The 19,961-nt window shown below is 33.0% G+C and overlaps 1 protein-coding gene across 1 annotated transcript; it reads left to right on the top strand.

Annotated features, from left to right (window-relative positions):
* The first annotated feature begins 435 nt into the window (after positions 1-435).
* LOC137394367 (cysteine-rich motor neuron 1 protein-like) lies at positions 436-19,681 on the top strand. The gene is made up of 11 exons (XM_068081078.1): positions 436-493; positions 1,161-1,283; positions 5,121-5,270; positions 6,717-6,824; positions 7,817-7,906; positions 9,412-9,492; positions 9,976-10,065; positions 12,144-12,233; positions 13,763-13,888; positions 15,575-15,716; positions 19,669-19,681. The coding sequence occupies exons 1-11, from the start codon at positions 436-438 to the stop codon at positions 19,679-19,681; spliced, it is 1,071 nt and encodes a 356-aa protein (XP_067937179.1).
* The last annotated feature ends 280 nt before the right edge of the window (positions 19,682-19,961 follow it).

Genomic DNA, 19,961 nt, shown 5'->3' with positions numbered 1-19,961 from the left:
CGATTGGATATTTGAACTGCTCACAAATTCTGGATAAAAATGAGGCACAAACCTGCTTAGCTCAGGTGATTTTCATCACAGCAACCTTCAATGAAACATAACATATGTAGAATTGTTTGGGGGCCACCAAAACTTTGCACACAACTTTAGGATATCAGTAAACTGCCAGCATGTCATTACAATTACTACTACGTCTTTGTGATAGATTGCAAAATAATATGTTGAAATATCTTATTTGGTGCTGAGCAATCAGTGACACAAAGGCACACTTGTCAACCTCTTCAAGCTAAATAGGACATGCAACGGTGCATATATGAGGATGTTAGCCACTAGTCACATTATTGTTATTGTCGCCATAGCAACAGTTGCCGAGTGCAAAGCGTATAAAAGGAGAATACTCATAATATTAGGTTTCATTGTAAGAACAAAGGCAACATGAGAGGTCCCGCACTACTTCTGTCACTCGCTGTTGTTATCAGTTGCACTGCTGCAAGTAAGTGTAGATATATTTTACAAATTGTTTCCTTAAAAATTTGTCACGAATTTACAGTTATAGTAAAATTAATATTTACAAACCGTTATTTTATATATACGCTAGTTTTTATGATGTCTACTGAGGGAGGTTCATAAAAGCCATTCAGGGATCAGTTGCAGTCTGTATTAACATTGTTAGAGCAGCAGCCACTTAAACTAAAAAATTACAATATTATATTTAAAATTTTAAACTTGTTAAACAATAAGTAAACTTGAAATACTTACAATATAATGCTATATATATAAATATAATATTATTCCATTATATAATTATAATGCATTTACAAGCTGATAAAGTTTAATTTTCTTACCAATTTAAAAATAGAAGCAATATAATCTTCAATTGTCTTAGATTATAAAAAAATGGTTGTTGTTACAACCAATAAAAAAGTGTTTGATATTTAAATTAGAAGGTTTCTAATTTTCAGAGTTCAAAAATAATGTTACATTTATCTTATATTTTTCTACTGAACCCTTTCTGTAAAATTAGATATTAGCTGATGTTGTACTTATCGTGTTTTTCTATTATGTTTCTTTCAGAAGTACTTGCAACATTTTCATACTTACACCTGTGTGTTCAGCATACACTTTAGGGTAGCTACACAAGTAGTATGTACTTTTTTTAGCTACTACTCCAGTTACCTGTGAGTTCGAGGCTGACTGCTCTGCCAAGATTTGCGTTCCACTGGGACCTCAGACTGACAGTAGAGGTTGTCCTTTGCGAGGCTGTCCCTGTAAAAATGGATTCGGTGAGTATTTTAGTAAACTTTGGACTAATTGGTTCATATGTATTTATAATTTCAAAATACTGCATTACCGGCAGTAGATATGTCAGCATGAAATTGTTGTCCAATTGCCACTCTTATGTTACTGCTAAGGGCTTTTTGTTTAGTTATATGAATAGCTTTTTTAAGTTATCCAGTGACTCTATGTTTGAAATTTTTACTGTATTAGTTATGCTTGTCTGTCTCAAGCCATAGTTGAGATAAAATGTTGCTTTCAACAGGGCTCGAACTCATGACCCTCAGCATAGTAGCCTGCACCCCTCAATCCCTTTTTAGCCATGCAAATAGGTTTACCTGATGCTTTATGGCCACACCTGATAAGCTCTCAAATCATGCAGCAATAGACATGGAGTTTGCCAGTGATTCTATGTATGTATAGATTCTTTACTATAATAATACTTATTTCTATGCGTCCAATGCAAGGGTTGGAATAAAAAATGGCTTTCTATGGGACTTGAACTCCTAATACAGCTCACTCACTTGACCCGCTAACACCTGTGCCAATCAACCATCTTATAGTCTTACAAATTACCAATTACAGGCAAATATTTATTCTCTATGCTTCAATGGCACAATTACAATCTCTCACACTGCCCTGGACTATCAGGTTGCCAGCTTACAATAATAGCAGTGAAATATTACATTAAAATGTTAACAAGCCCTACAAGTACTATAACTAATTACAATATTGAATTCTGCCTATTTACCAGAAAATTTGCAGTTGTTCTCTCATGTAGCATTAAACCATGTGTAACACTATGCTCATGGTACCCACTAGACATCTGAACTCTCTTTGTTCAATCAACCTTCAGTATTGGCTATCAACACAGACTAGTTGTTCATCACATCCTTACATGACATTTTTCCCTACTGTTAACGGCTCATTATTCAAAGTTCTGTTTGTCTGTTTGGAGGAAAGATATCAAAAATTAGTAATTTGGTTTGATTGATTGCTTTTATTGTGTTTGTGTTATGATTGTCTGTTTGTACCAAAATATTTGTTGCGATTGAATGTTTTTATTCCGTTTTTGTTATGGTTTACTGTTTATATTGAGTGATTTCTTTGCTGCTATTGTCAATTTGTCATAAGTTTTATTAGCTAAAATTAGGCTGATTACTTATTAAAACCTAATATGAACAGGTGCAAAATGCGCAAACTTAAGCTGCAACTAATTTGCTATAAAGATTGGGGCTCAAATGGTTTAGCGTGAAACAGACATCACATATTTAGTTTTGCTATAAATTAAAAACACAGACTTAGTAAATTTAATATTAAAAAGATTTGTTATAGAAAAAAATCAAATCCATTTGAAGCAAGCTGAATATTTTCATTTTCAGTTTAATCAAAAATACCACATAAATAATCAAAGTTTAATTAAAGATGGTGCATGATTTTGATTTTTTCAGATGTTAAAAACTTTAATTTCCAAAGAGCTTAATAAAACTTGAATTGTTTTTTTAATGAGCAATGTCAAGGTCAATAGTATCACATTGCTTTTCAACGCTGTGACCAAGTCTTGAGCATTCTGTCAAAGGAAAGTGTCTTGACCGACCAGAGTTTGTACGGAGCTTACAAACTTTTATTAAATTTGAAATGAAAGTATTACAATGTTGACATATGTTATTGTTGTTTTGGACTATGCAGTGTTATATAATACTAGATGGCAAATCTAACATAATTACCATGTAATCGCTTGTAATTATTAAAAGTTGTAGATAATCATAGCTTGTGTCTCCAAACTGTCTATATTTAGCTATTCAGTAAACATGTCTGTTGCATAACATGAGCCGAGCAAGATTGAGAAGCCCTTATTAATAGGAATAATTAATTATTGTTTATACTCGGTACCACAAGAAAACGCATTGACGTGTCGTTTCCTTCTCAGCATAGTTGCTATTCATGAATATCTTCAACTCTTATAAACTCACGTTGTTATATAAATGAGTAAATACATTTTATTTAGGATTGTCATTAGAATGCATGAGTCTATGATGTAAATGCTATGGAATGGCTAAGTAAGATAATAATAATGTATAATGTATATATAAATAATATTATAATATATGTATATATAATAATATTATATATATAATAATATATAGTATGGCCATAATAAGTGGAGATTACTTTTTTAGTTTTTTTGCATCAGCTGCTACAGAAATATTAAAAACCTGTATCAACACCTGCTCTCAATTTTGTTTGTGTGTCTGTATCCTGAGTGATCCTCAATAATTGCTTTTAGTAACTCAAACATGTGGGAGATTTTATATATCACTGAGCAGTAGCAGCTATAATACAATCTTTATAAGGTTACAATCATCCCGTCTTTTGATAATGAATAATTTTTTTTGTTCTGCAGCCTGTGTCATAAGTCACTTTGTTGCAACTTAAAAAGGTCTGCCTTTATGTGGAATAGAGAAGATTATTACAGACTATAAGGATATTGTGAAAGACAAAAAGAAATTTTTTTAAAGGCGATGACTTGATACTTGATACTATTATAGCAACTCCATTGAGAACCTAAAAGTAACAAGACAAGATAACTCCAGCTTATACTACCAAAACTCACCTATATTTATATTTCTCCAAGTTTGTGTGTCATCTGTGATTCTGTCTGTCCGGCTAAAGTGATCATTATCTAGCAATAAAAAATCTACCTCGCAGAAGATTTGATCTCTGTACTTCCCTTTCACCAGGTGATAAGCTAACTAATTGAGCTAAGCAGGATGCATTAGATTCATTGGGCGGTATGGGTGGTTTTCTAGGTTTAAATACACATAGCGACTTTACATTATGTCACAGTCCAACATTACTAAAGCTTGCTCTCAAGGCTCTTATTAGTAAGTTAAGCAATACAGATACTAACTTCCTTAAATTAGCCTTTGGTAATGTACCAGGCTAATGGCAAATAGCAGGCAACTGAATTACCTGCCATTGTTCACAAGCTTTTTTTAATATCTGTGCAACGCCGGGCGCTCCACTAATTTCAATATAAAAAGCATGATTAACAGGCCCCTTTAGACCATTAGGCTGAGCCATCCTTATCATTTCTAATTATCTGATCTATCCTTATCTCGATTCCAGGTTATAAGTTAAGTAAATGTATGTACTTTATATTATTAGATATTATTACCTTTTACATTTGTTTTTCTTATAAAAGGTTTTTAAAAACCATTTAGAAATTCATTACCTATTTTTCTAATAGTCATTGGTTTTCAAATGCACCGTTTCACATTGCTTCCAATTTCCAGTTCTTTCTAATGGCATTCTGTCGAAGTTAAGAACTTCAAGTGGACAGTACTGTTTTATGTTGCATTATCCTTAGTAGGCATTGCCTATACATTCTCTCTCTGTTCAGTCAGACAAAGCACCCTCATGCTTTTCACCACTCTACATTTGTACCAGTATTGAAAGGCACCGGTACCATCCATACAAAATTTGAATACAATGAGGTTTTACTGCAACAGTAATCTTTTTTATACCAACTTTTACGTAACTATTGTTATTATTAATTCAACATATTCGTGATATTTATTGTTTTTCTTAGTTCATATTAATTGCCTCAGTATCAAATCAGTTTTTATTGTAATCATTGTATATATATACAATATATATATTTGTATATATTTTGTTTTGTATATATAATTTTATATATATAATTTATTGGCAGTAAATTCATTTCAAACAGAAATTTTTTCCAAATTCAAATTTGCCATACAACAATCATAACGCATAGCAACAGTTAGTGAATCGAATCGAATTAACGACATCTTACATCTGCAGTTATTTCTTTTTTACAGTACCCCCAGACTTGTCATGCGTTTGTGGAAGAGCTCTATGCCCCTGTCCTGTAAGCTGTCCAACACTCACCTGCCCTGTAAACTGTGAAACAGGAAGTGGTTGGGCTGTTGGTCCTGATGGTTGCAACATGTGTGAATGCAGACCTCGTGGTATGTAAATATGCGTATTGCTCAGTAACAGTTGCATACTCAAAGATTGACACTTTATTAGAGCTGATTATTTGTGAAAGTAATATCAGTAGTTGTCAGCCCTTGACAGATAATTACAGTGGGTCACATCAAAGTAAACAGATAACCGCAGACAGAAGTTAACACAAGTCACAAATATGGAATTGTTGGCTGACAGATTAATTTATTTTGTAATTTTCCTTGAAACTTCAACTTGACTGCAGACTAATCTGATAAATATTTATTTGAAAGCCATGCATGTCATGTACGTTTTTATAAAGACCGGCTTTCAATAGAAAATTTTGGCATGAAACCTTATGAGCTTTTGAATGGGCAAAAGGCATAAATTGTTAGGCTATTAAACATCATGGTGAGGATTTCAAAACAGTCTCTAATGACATGCTGTGATGATCTATGGCTTTCGATTCAACATGCACAAAGGTAATGGCAAAACCAGGCTGAAGTTGATATGGTCTGCTATTTATGAACATCTATCAGCATCTATCAACATCTATAAAAGTCTATAGGTATCTATAAGGATCTATAACTATTTATCTTCATCTATAAGTAAATACAAGTATTTCTAAATATCTAACAGTACCTACATAAACAACTGTAACTCCAATAGCCTTTGGAGTATCGAGCGCAATTTTACATATACGTATGTGTATATATGTATGTATATGTATATATGTATATGTATACGTATATATGTATACGTATATATGTATATGTATGTATGTAGATATGTATATATATAAATATATATATAAATATATATATAAATATATAAATACATATATATTAAAAAAAACTTGTTTCCTCTCCCCGGATACCCCGTATGGGTGGTAAATTCTGCTCTAATTCGGGTCTCCTACCAGAGACCTGGGGGTTTGAGCACTCGCCTCAAGATCTTAGCTGTTCCTAATAGCGCACTTTTCTGCAACTCACCTGAGTTGATTGCTGTTGGTATTTGGGCAAGCCAAATTTTATGCGCCGGTGTTATCGCTGGTGATATATATATATATATATATATATATATATATAAACATATAAATATATAAACATATAAATATATATATATATAAATATATATATATATATATCGAGTTACATATAAGCTATATACAGTCACACAAACATGTACATGTATGTATATGTTGCTAGTTACCAGCAGCCATATTTTTCTTATTGCTAGCTAGCATTTATTGCTAACCATGCAGACATTTATAATTATTGTTCTAGCTCAGTCTATGCTAGTAGTTGATTACTGATAAACAGCATTGTCATACCCTGCCTAATCTGTGCTAGGGCAATAACGATAATACTACTAATAATAAAGTTATATACTAAAATGACAAGACAAAATGTATTTGTGACTTGTTTTACTTATGCAACACTTCAAGTTCCGTAGTTCTATGTGTTTAGACACAATCAGGCACACTCGGCCTGTTTTAGAGTGCCCTCTTGTCTGTGGGATGTACTGTGAACATGGAGATGTGCTGGATAGTAACGGCTGCGCAACCTGCCAATGTAGTGAGTATTACATTTTATTCTAAAATGGTTTATAGATTAACTCTATTATAGGATTAACTCTATTGTAGAATTAACTCTATTGCAGGATTAACTCTATTGTAAAATGAATTCTATTGTAGGATTTGCCTCACTGGGCTATCAAAAGCACAATATAGCTGCCATTTAAAGTTTTTGTTTTATTTATCTGTGTCAAAAGCTTCCAATTATAAAAAAATGGTTGTATAGTTGAAACAGAGCAAACTGCTATGCGAAACAAATATGTACTTAGTTATAATTAATAGATAGCTATAGATTTCTGTATAGTCTAGTATGAATGCTATTTCATTAGACCGTTAAAGCAGTAATAGGTTGATTTAAGCAAATATAAATCCACTTTTTTCTACTCTTTAATCCTAAAAAGCTAGGTAACTGACTTACTCTTTGTAACGCAAGTTAATTGTGCCAATTTTAGCCAAGCTAACACGAAAACCGCTGTGCAGGATGGCGCATGGCTGATTCTCACCAAATAACAGTTTGTAATGTTTGTGTAGTGTTGTCCTATAAAAATTATCGTAAATTAACCAATAAAACAACAAACTACTTCTTTGGTAAACCAATTTCCGTTTAAATATAAATTATTATATACTTGAGATAAAAATGAATGAAATGATCAAATTTAATAGCTAGCAAATAAAAGTTTGGTTTAAAAAGTTGTAATTCATTATTGGTCCATTGACTCATGATTTGTTTTTGGTCAATTCGTGATTTGTTATCGGGCAATTAATTATAATAGCGAACTGTTGGGACCATGCACAGTTGACTTGCTGGCAAGCGGGTGCAGGCAATGTACACTGTAACATAGGGTGTGAATAGCATGTTTCTCTCATAGGCTACCTGAACCTCCAAATTTTCTAGTGTATGTGCCAACTTATACCACATGTACTTATGATAAAATAAAGTTATAGATACATGTATATTTTGCTCTCTCTTCATCTATATTGCTTTGGTTTTAGAGCCTCCACCCTGCCAGCCAGTTCGTTGCAGGCAATTTTGTGAGAACGGATTTGCTACGGATGAAAATGGCTGCGAGATATGCCAGTGCAGTAAGTCTCTCATTGTTAAATTCTACCTCATTCAAACATTTATTTATCACAAAAGAAAGTGGTTGTATTCAAGGTATGTTATATCTAAATACTTCAGTGCTGTGGCTAGAGCAGTCTGTGAAACTTTCAAACTTTAAAGCTGATTGATGTCATCAATAAAATCTTAGTAAGCCTTTCCATTGACCAGATAAATGACCAAATATTATGTAAAAAATCTACTCATAACTGTTATACAATAGCTAATAGATCCATATTAAAAAAAAACTTCGATTCTATTTTAGAGGACTATTCCAACAGAATTTGATGAAATAAAAAAATCATAAAAGTCAAATATATCATATCATATATCATATATATCATAAAAGTTGTCCTATACACATGGTATATATCAAATAAAGAAAATTAGTTTTCTTCTTAAAGCAGTTCAATGACTTAATCAAATAATTCACTTTAGGTTGGAGCACTTTTGATTTTAACCAAATTTAGAATATTTGATTAAGAAATTGTCTGCTCTTCAGCCTTTATAATAGAGAAAGTATTCCTCGCCTCTTATTCAGTCTGAGCTAAAACATTTATCATGAAAACAAGAAATAGTTGAAATGCTGCATGTCTGTGTAGAGTGACTGACCAAAGTTCTTAATAAGTCAGTTTTATTGCCTCTTTAGCTACTATAACTTTCTACAAAGTTCAGATTTTCTGAATGTTGTTTAAGTTTTATCATTTTCATTTTTGAAGAGAAGATTTACCATCATGTCTACAATAACAGTGTGGGTGCAGACAACTTGATTTTGAATGCTTCATAATGAGTTTTACAGATACCTCAAAGTTTGAGATACTTGGATATATTTTTCACAGCTGCATGAATGTCATTTTTTAAACTTTCTTGATAACAAGCTATAAGAATGACAAATTAAAACTGCATATTTAAAAAAAATGTTAAGGTGTTGCAACAATTGAAACAAAAATTCACCTCAAATTTGCTTAAAACATTGTTTGGTTAAGCTATATTTTTAGGAGTTGTGGTAAAACTGAAAAATGATTAGCAGCTTTTTCTGGTAGTCAAAGGTTAAACAGTTACTAACAATATCTGCTGACTGGCTGATGACCAGCTAATAAATAATAAAGTTTCACTTATGACCAAATATGGTTACAAACCGTTATATAATAAAAATGGTTATAATATGGTTATAATATGGTTATAATATGGTTATAATATGGTTATAATATGGTTATAATATGGTTATAATATGGTTATAATATGGTTATAATATGGTTATAATATGGTTATAATATGGTTATAATATGGTTATAATATGGTTATAATATGGTTATAATATGGTTATAATATGGTTATAATATGGTTATAATATGGTTATAATATGGTTATAATATGGTTATAATATGGTTATAATATGGTTATAATATGGTTATAGTATGGTTATAATATGGTTATAACAGCGTATGACATTTATGTGTACCTACTGCTGTGGTTTTAGAGCCCCCAGTATGCCAACCAGGATTCTGCAGTCTGTATTGTGAGAACGGATTTGCCACAGATGAAAATGGCTGTGAGATATGCGAGTGCAGTAAGTCTTTTCATAGCAAACAACTAACATGGCTTTTGCAGCTGCCTAAATTCATCTCATTCAGAGAATTATTCTTTTAAAACAGCAATTAGATTTTGCGTAAAGATTTTATGTATGTCTGTTGATTTTACATATGTCTATTGATTTTATGTATGTATATTGATTTTATGTATGTCTATTGATTTTACATATGTCTATTGATTTTGCATATGTTCATTGATTTTAAAAATGTCTATTGATTTTATGGGTTACCTGAAACCTGGTGTTTGGTTTGTTGTTGAGTGGTTTACATAAAACACTGTTGGGTGTTGCAATCAGCTTCAACGACATAATGTTATTTATCAACATATTATTGGTTCATTAGCTGACTAAAAAATTGACCAAGCCAATGATTGGCTGAGTAAAATATAATGTTTTGCCTTAAAAATCGGCGTTGACATAATAACCTGTAATAGTATTATTAGATACTATATTATATTGTAGAGCCAAATGTCTGCCCTGCTGTAACGTGTATTCCACAATGCCCTAATGGCTATGAGACGGATGAAAATGGCTGCCAGACCTGCAGATGCAGTGAGTATTTACACTTCCTACAGTCAAAACTTTCTATTCAGTAATTGCTCAATTTTTACAGATGATTGTTAGAACACATACCTCTGAATACACGAATACAGTGAATACATGTTTGATAGTAAAAGTATGAAATTGAGTGTAACCCTTCTCAGCTGTCACTACAGTTCGTAAGATCAAAACAGACTTACAGATTCTTTTTTAAAGTCACGAGTATCCTGGCAGTCTAGTGTGCTGTGTGAGATTGTCAGGTGCCAATAAAGTGCAGAGAATCATTACCTGCACAATTATTCTTTCCTGCAGAAGGAGCTTGATTGGTTCAGATGTTGGAATGTCAACTCTTTGAACTAAAATTTTGAAGTTCAAATAATATAAGATGCAATATTTTTTTTTAATGAATTTCCAATTCTGTTTGGTGTAATCTTTTTTCTAAAGTTCTTAATGTGGTTCTGAGCAGAGGAGAGGAGAAAGCTTTTACTTTTTCACTTTTTTTACGTGAATAGTATCATTGCAGTTCAGTTTGCTATGAGAGATCATTAGGCATTCTGATGAAGCACAGCGAATCCCGATCTGCACAAGTAATCTGTACCGGTAGATGATGATTGTTTGTGGAAAATTTTAAAATTTCCGTTCAACAAGCTAAAACTCACGAGTTCTAATCCCATACAAAACAATCTTTTTTCCAATCTTCAACTGTAGAAATGGACAGAGAGACAAGGCTCTTACTATAGTAAAGATTCCATGCAGAGTTAATATCTTGTAAAGAATAATACTATCAGTAACTCACAATAATCAACAATAATTATAGTAGTCAGGATATAATAATGCTAATACTTCCTTCCTACACACACACCTCAGTTTAATGAGATGCACTACATATATAGTTGCTCAGCTATAATTTTAGTTTTTAAGTATGCATAATGCATATCATTGTAGATGCAAAACTTCTATGTAATAGATTTTAAACAAATCCTGACAGAGAGTGGAAAAATATTTAAGCCTTTTACCAAAAAATGAAAAAATAAAACCCAAAACCCAAAAGAAATATGTCTTTGACAAGTTTTGTATTAAAACGCATTTGTATGTGAGAATTAAAGAACACTTTCAGCAGGCCCTATTCTTTGGAACGGCTGGCCGTCTGAGCCGCCCTGACCATTTAATTATTTTCGGCAGCTAAATACTAAAAATTGCAGTCTAAGCTCATTCACTTGAAATTTCAAACAACTAATTTACTATCAACTAGCGTTCTGTATTGTCTCTGTGGTGGCCTCGCCAAATGAGTGATCTTGTGAGACTTTGTTAAAACTTTGAAACTGAACTTTATTGCTTATAGTGGGGATGTGAAGAAGACCCCCAAACTTGCATTTTCTTTATCATAACATAACCAAATCTAAACATTGTTGAATAGCACTATGGGGTGGGCTCGTCTAAATAGTCTTCTAATATTACTCATAAAATTATATATTAAACATTTTATATTACATATACATATATCACATATTAAATATTACACATATATAAAGATGTTGAATTAGATGCAGAACCAGTTGTAAAAGGTTTCTGCTATCAACACATTGACAGAACAAAAGCTATTGCAATAAAAAAGTAATAGCTCTTGTTCTGTCAATGTCCCAATCAGAAATCTATAGTGTCATGAGTCTTATATCGTAATTTTATTACCGTTCGTTTGAATAAAGAAAAAGTTCTGCCTTCAATGAACCATAAACAATATATTTATGTAGATTTTGATGCTTAAAATTTACTGAATTTATGCATACTTTGAAGGTTGTTGATAGTTAAAAGGTTTAGAGCTTCGAGGCGCTGCCCAGACTCCTGTTGGGGGCTTACACAACCCCCAACCCCCCAGGTGTGCATAACTAGTCGCGTAACATTTGCCGCCCCAAATTGCAACCAGAGAAGACAAGACTGAATTTCAGAGTTGTTTGCAAAACGATACAAACAGATCTTTATAGTTGATGAATTGTATGAAAAATTGTATTTAATACTTAGTACTATGCACAGGTTATTCCAATGCATACTGAATTCCCTGAGTCGAACTGTAAGCTGTTTTCCTTATACAGGACCAAGGCCCTGCCCGGCACTTCGTTGTGCTGACCCATGCCCAAATGGTTTTGCTCTAAATGAGTATGGCTGTCAAACATGTACATGCGGTAAATATAATTACTAAATCTTCTCTGGGAGTAACTCTCTGCTTCTCATTTTACATGTGTCAATTATTCATCCAGATCATCAAAAGGTGTAGAAAATAAATCTCTTTTTCTTTTGCTCTCTCTCTCTCACCCTCTGGCGCTTGCTCTCTTGCCCTCTCAATCCCTCACTCTCGCTCTTCTTGCTCCCTTGCTCTTTCACTCTCTCGCAGTCTCGTCCATGATCTCCTTTACTATTTCATGCACTCTTTTGCTCTCTCCCATTTTCCCTGTTTTGCTCTTTTTCTCTTTCTCTTGCTTGCGTTCTTGATCTCTTACACACTCTCTCTCTCCTCCCCCGTTTTTTCCTCTCACTCTCCTCACTCTCTCTCTCTCTTATCTCAAGCTCTTTTGTTCTCTTGCTCTCTCTCTCTCTCTCTCATTTTCTCCCTCCGCGCGTGCTCTCTCACTCTCTCGCTTTACCATGTCTTGTGAGAACGCAGGAAATCATGGTTATCCACTTTTTCTATCTGTTGTTCTTTTTAACAATGCTTGCTCTGATACCTCTGCTCTCGTTCTCACTTGCTCTTTCTGTCTTGCTCTGACTCATTCTCTCACTCACTCACTCTCTCTCTCTCACACACTCTCTCTCTATCTGATAGTTGAGCAGCCATCTATTTGCTTGAGCTTTTTAAGTAGGTCAGCTGCTATCTGCCCTGTTACCACCAAGTTGCTTACAACAACATGACAAAGCATTTAACGAGAGTCCAAAGAAAGGTTTGACGATAAACCACAATAATAAAAATTGCCAAAAGCTTTTAAGCTGTTTTTCTGTCACTGTTAGCATTTGAAGTTGTTACAAAATATTTGAACTAAAGTCAGTACTTTGGAAACTGGCAGCATTTAGAGATAATATTGCGTCATTTTAGCTGCTCGAGATGCAACTTTCGTCTTAAAAATTCAAAGTAGCATTGGCTGAAGATTGTCTACAAAAACTAAGAAACAGTCAAATTCAGAAACTTCCTTTTAATTGCAGCGTTTGGTCAAGATCAAGTGTTGTTTTACTAGTAACTCTTTACAGTTTATTGTGATGCTCACCAATAAAAATCCAAAATACAGCATTCGCTATTGGAAACTCTGCTTTAACTAATAGTGCCAGAGAAAGTTAGTTTACCTTCATAGTCTTGGTAAATGCTTTACTTAAAGAAATGAGCGTCTGGCTAAGAAAGGCTTGTGCAACAAATAGTCTATAGCAATTTATTTAATATAAAGATGCAACCTTTCATCAGTAGAGGTAGTAACTTGACCTATGAATTTTTTGTTAAAATAATCTACTGCTTACACAATGACGCAAACAAAACTACAAGGTTCATCTAATAAAATCGTAGGGTAGATATTGTTAATCAAAATTTAGCTTCCTGTTACGCTATTTCTCAGAAGTAACATCTCGTCACTTTTTCCAGTTTTTCTGCGGTCACAAATTTATCGTTAGATTGTACTGGCTCTGTTTATGTAAAGTTCAATTGTCTGATCAAAACCTCCTTTTGATACAGAACCTGGTCCTGCTCGCTGGATGCAATGGGGTTCTTGGTCACGCTGCTCCGTGACTTGTGGTCAAGGTGTTAGACGTAGAACAAGAACTTGCTCAGATCTAACTGGTGATGGTGAGAACTGCCCAGGTAGTGACTTTCAGACAAGAAACTGCAGGTTCAGAAATTGTGATGGTGAGAATTTTTATCTAAAACTATTCAGAAAAAAGCAAACCAACTTAGTCAAAACTAAGAACTTGTTTTTATCTAAAGCATGTTGACTTTACGAGACCAATTTAAATATTTAAATTAATCCCACGACCAAACAAGAGTGAAACGATTGATTGGGAAAATTATGATAATTGCACATGTGCACACAACTCCCAAAAAATTATCCGTTCACGGCCATCACCAAACCCTTGCAACGAAATCCTATCAACAAATTAAACTATTTTTCAGTAAAGTCGTTTAAGTATAATAATGATACAAAACGCGTATAAACCTATTTAAATATGTTACCAAGCCTTTAAAAGGTTACCACAAATTCCTAAAACTAACCCATCTGATCGGATTATACATAAATAGACCGATTTATTAGAACGAAAATCATCACAGCACGCTTGAAAAGCTTCGTTTAATAAAAGTTAAGACCGGAAATTGAAACGCCGAGCGACAGAGAATAGAACGATAAAATCTTGCCACAAATCGCGACAAAACGCTTGAACAGCTTGGTTAATTAATAGTTTCGACCGACCTACGAAACGTCAATAAAGCCATGCAACATATAGTAGAACTGTTTACTGTGTACTGTTTGAGGCGTATACCGACTTACAGGTACGAAAATGCGGTACACAGTTTATCAGCCTACGTTTTGTCCAATTACCGAAGGTTTTTCAAATTATCTAGAACATCAGTCAGATTGCTTTACATCTTATCTACAAGGTAGGGCATTACTACAACGCCCTTTTATGACAAGAAAATCTCTTTATTTCACTCCAGTTTGCATAAAACTTCCAGACGCGTAAATGCCAACGTTTGCTCTCTGTTACATATCGCTGTCAAAACCGTTCTACATTCAACACAACACAACCAACTTTCAAACTGTATATTACACATCAGTTGACCGTTTAACTTTTAATATTGCATTTCAGAGATATAATAAACATATTTTTTTATTGTTGGTGGTGTTGTTATTAGTTAAATTACGTACAGTAGGTTAGGTCTACAGCTTGAATTAATATTTATTTTATTATTGTAAAACATAAGTTTGAAATAATTATTTATTTCATGAATATTTATTTCTGTTACATTTCTGTTATTTCTGCTGCGCCTTTTTAGAGTCGTGCTCCCTCAAATTTATTTTATATCATCTCAAACAAGTCTCATTTACATTATACTCTGTCGATTCCTGCTGAGAACTACTGTTTCAACAACCAGCAGTACCCTTTCTTTTTTCCATTATTACTTTGGTCGTGGGCGGTATGACAGTGAAATTTCTAGTAAATATAATAACAATTGAAAATTTGTGAAGTGTGGCAACGTTGCAGCTAATAATTGGTGGCAAACAACAATCAATAACTTGCGGGTTTTTTAACCACTACACTGTCAGATGAAAACTAAAGAAAGCACTCTTAGAATTCTTAGACTAGTATAATCAGCTATTTTTTAAGTTAGTTTGTAGAAAATAAGTGATTTCAGGTGTACCACCTCTACATTAAAACTTTCCTATGTCAAATTATTACTTCATCTGAACTATAGCCCAAATATATTCTAATTTTTAATAACTAGAATGCAATTCTGGTACATTAGTGTCAACTATAGTTGTTGATTATACAGGAGTTGACAAACCAGGAAGATGTCCCCGTCCCCGATCAATAAACAGGAATAACAATCGCTCGTGCACACAGGATTTTGACTGTCAAGGAAATAAGAAATGTTGTCTATTGAGACCTGGTTACAGAGTTTGTATCAGACCAATGTAAGTATCTGATTGTTTGAGTGCCTAATCATCTTATGAATTTCTAATTGTTTTATTTAAATTAAAGTATTTCAGTTTATTTAATGATCAAACACGAGCGAAGCGATTGTTTGGGAGCTTTATGATAATTGCATATACGCATACAACTCCCGAAAAATTATCCGTCGACGGCCGTTATCAAACCCTTGTACCGAAATCCTATCAAAAAATTTAACCATTTTTGTGTAGAGTCATTTAAGAGTAATTATGATACCAAAAACATATGAACATATGTAAATATGTTACCAGGTCTTTGAAGAGTTGACGCAATATTCTAAAACTAACCTATCTGATCGGATTATACATAAATAGACAGATTAATTTGGCCTAAAATCGCCATGAAAACTTGACAAGCCTTTTTTGATCAAAGTTAAGACCGGCCAACAAAACGCCGATAAGGCCGTGTGACAGAAAGTAGAACCATTAATTCGTGCTCATTTTACGAGAAAACCATGTACATTTCACCAGTCTATGGCATTGTCCAATTGCCGGAGGTTTCTGTAATTAACGTAGAAGTACTGAAAAGTAATCGTTTCTTTTTTGCCGATTCTACCGGACTCTGACATTTTGGACACTTACATAATGTATAATGAGTACTTTGGTATACCAACAGCTGATGTCCAAAGCAATGAAAGTAATTGAAATGTTGATGATATTTTTTTAACGATTGTTATAAAATTATTACAATATTTAATTGTAAGAATAATTATTCGATTTTATAAGAATATTATAAGATTTAGTTATAAGAATAACAATTCGAATTTACAAGATCGAAGTATATAGTGACCGACGGTGTGCAATATGTTACTGTTATTATTTTTCTAAAGATTTTGTTGATGATAATGCGGCTGTGCCCAATATCGCGGTACTGCCAAGCCATTTTTAATATCTGGAAAATTAGGTAATAGGCCTACAATTTCTTATAGATATACATCTATTTCTATGGCAACCAGCTAAAATCTGTTCAGATTTTTAAATTCAGCATAATATTTTAGATGTAAATACAGATATCTAGATAAATATCACAACTTATTGATATTGGTTGCTATGACCAATGATATACAGCCCCCAACCTGTGTATATTACACAGCAGCTTGCCATTTTATTTTTAATGTTGCATTTCTCCTATTGCAGGGGGAGAAATATAAACATATAATCTTTTCCTTTCATTGTTGCTGTTTGTTGTACATAATAACACCCAGTACATTACAGCTACCATTGCAGCTACTATTGCAGTTTTCCTATTGCACTGCAGTGCCATTTGACAGCTAATATTGCATTTCTCAACCGGCAGTACCCTTTCTATTTCCATTATTACTTTGGTCGTGGGCTGTATGACAAGAATTTCTAGTAGCAATATACAAATATAAACATATAGTTTTATGTTTAAATATAACTATAAATTTATATTCTTATACAAATTATGTAAAATATATATACATATATGTTAATATCTGCATAATATAAATTTAACATTTAAATAAAGTGTATAAATGTATGTTATTATAGTATATATTTGTGAGCCTCAGACATTATAAATATATAATGTATATAAAAATGTAGTATTATACAAACATTAAATATATAACTTATCATATTTAATATAAATTTAATATCAAATATAAATATAATTTAATGTAGCAGTAAATTAGTGAGCCTGAAAATGTTATTTTTCTGTTGCAGAAATTATCAAAATTAAAGTGAGAGTATGAGTTCTGCTTGACCGAAAGAAGAGACTTTTCTATACATGAAGAATTGCGGGAAGTTAAACCTTTTATCACCCATGTTCTTATCTTGTGTTAAAGACTACCTTGTTAAGTAATGTTAAAGAATTTTTAAAAATTTTATGTTATCCTCATAAAATACAACTTTGAGAAAGGAACAAATTACAACCCAGCTTTAACAAGTTGATCACAATTCACTGTGAGTCAGTTTACAAAAAGCTCTTATATCTGAAGGAGAAATAGTCAATCCTACAAAAGAAAACAGAGGAAATAAGTTAAGGGCAACTTAAATACTTCTGCAAAGACACTCATGTCTCTCTAGATTACACATATTTACATATTATTTATACTAGTATCATTAGAGATTCTCAGACGTACTGGTAAATCGCAGATAATAACGATTTGTAGTAGTAATCAGCTTGATCTCATGGTGGTTTGTTAGTGCAGTTGTAGAGCGACAGTTTACGATGCTAAAAGCTGTGAGTTGAAATCGCATACAATGCGATCTTTTTTCATAACCTCCAACTGCGACTTCCTATGGGAAGACAGACAGACATGGTCCTTTTTGTAGTAAAAACTAAATTAAAGCATTAGAAATAAACTTACACAACATTTGAGTAGATTTTATCAGAAAGTATCAGTATTTTACAATCATTTGTGATGGTTTTTGGTGTTTGTGGAGATTGGCTTCGAAATTCTGATTGCCAGGATGTTTTGAGATTGAAATTGATAAAACTTGTTTGCGATTATAATGCTCGGCACTAGCAAAAGTGTAATTATGGAATTCATAGCTGCGAAGAGACGGGTAACTCTGCAACCTAACGCAATAGCTGGTATCAACTATTGCAACAGTAACCACTACATATGTAGTGGAGTAATTTTGCGTGTATTTTTCTTTTGAGTATTTCAACTGTGATGAAGTTTTGTTGGGTTTAATCTTGAAGTATCTTGGCAGGCAGATAATCTCAAAAATAAATAAAATCGCAAAAGATAGAAAAAATATTGATGCTTTATGATAAATAATATTGATGCTTTATGCTTTAGCCTCAGAATTATACATCTCTTATACAAGAAGTTGTCTGCTCCTTTTATACCATTTTTTTGAATGAAAAAAAATTATTTGTAATGCTCCGTAATTAGCAATGGCTTGTTCACAAAACAGCTAAGTACATTTGCTAAAATGAGTGTTCTGAAAGATTTAGGGAAGAGGCAGCAGATCTTTCAACATTCAACAGAGTTTTGCTGTGACGTGCTGCTGCAAGGAGCAGCCTCTTTTTAGAATTAAGAAAAACAAAAATGATTTTTGAAAAGTGGAAAGCAATACAGTTGGTCTAGACTAGTGGTTCTTAACTTGGATTTGAATGAGCTCCAGAGGCTTGGTCATTCAGTTTCAAGAGTTCAATGCAGGTCTCTCGATAGCAACAACAGAAATCAAAAGGTTATTTGTTTATGAAAAAATATGTAATTTCGTGTGAGTTCATGCATTGTATTGGTTTAGTTATTCGAACCAAAAAGGCCTCGGTAAAAGCGCATATAAAACTGGTGGGACTTGGTATGACCAACAAATTCTATGACCAATGTTTTGACCAATGACGATGGCGAATGTTTTGATACCAAATAACTGTAATGTGAATTTTGTTGCAAGTCAACCTTTAAGAACCATTGGTCTAGACAGACCACAAAACAGTAAAACTTAGAATGTATGCATAGAGTGTCTGTACTAATAAAGCTTATTGTTTGTTGGTTGGGTACCCATCATTGTTTTTGTAAAATTATAATACAATTTTTCCTAAAAAGCCTTTTCAGTTATTCAGTTGCTTATTTATTTGATGCAATCTAGATTTTATGATGCGGCAGTTGTTGGGGACGAGTTGCATGCATCTAAGATAGCAAAACTATTTGATAAATAAAAACTGTTGACTTTAAAAACATGATGTTGTAATGTCAAAGAACAGGAGAAAACAACTACCTAAATGCAATCAGCATCAGTTATTAAAAAATAAATCAAGCTTAAGAACTGCAGCATATTTCTATATATCTCATAGATATTACTGTTCATCTCTTGTATATGAATGAAAAAAAGCATAGAAACTATTGAAACTGCACAAAACAGTTCATAGCATGTCGAGAGTTCCATAGTAACGATGAAGTTTTTAGGCTTGTCTCTTCATTATAAGATAATTTTGCAGGGATGGGGCTTAGCGAACCTGCAAAATTATACAACAGCTCAGTGCGACGTTATTGGTTTTGCCTGTTTAGAGCGCTAGAACCAAACATGAACTCAGTCTTATTTTGAACTACTCTTCTTCCTTAAAATAACATTTCCATGTGCAAGTTTAATAATGTTGGTACCACAGGCTAGATAAAAACAAGATAGCTTGATCAGCCGCTTCAACTCGGCATACCAAAAGTGAAAAAAGATCAATGATACGGAGTGACAGTCTTTGTGAATGTGGCCATCAGCAACAATATATTAATTATT

This window comes from Watersipora subatra, chromosome 4 (assembly GCF_963576615.1).
Source record: "Watersipora subatra chromosome 4, tzWatSuba1.1, whole genome shotgun sequence".
Classification (NCBI taxonomy): Eukaryota; Metazoa; Bryozoa; class Gymnolaemata; order Cheilostomatida; family Watersiporidae; genus Watersipora; species Watersipora subatra.
This window is presented reverse-complemented; position numbering and strand designations above follow the sequence as displayed.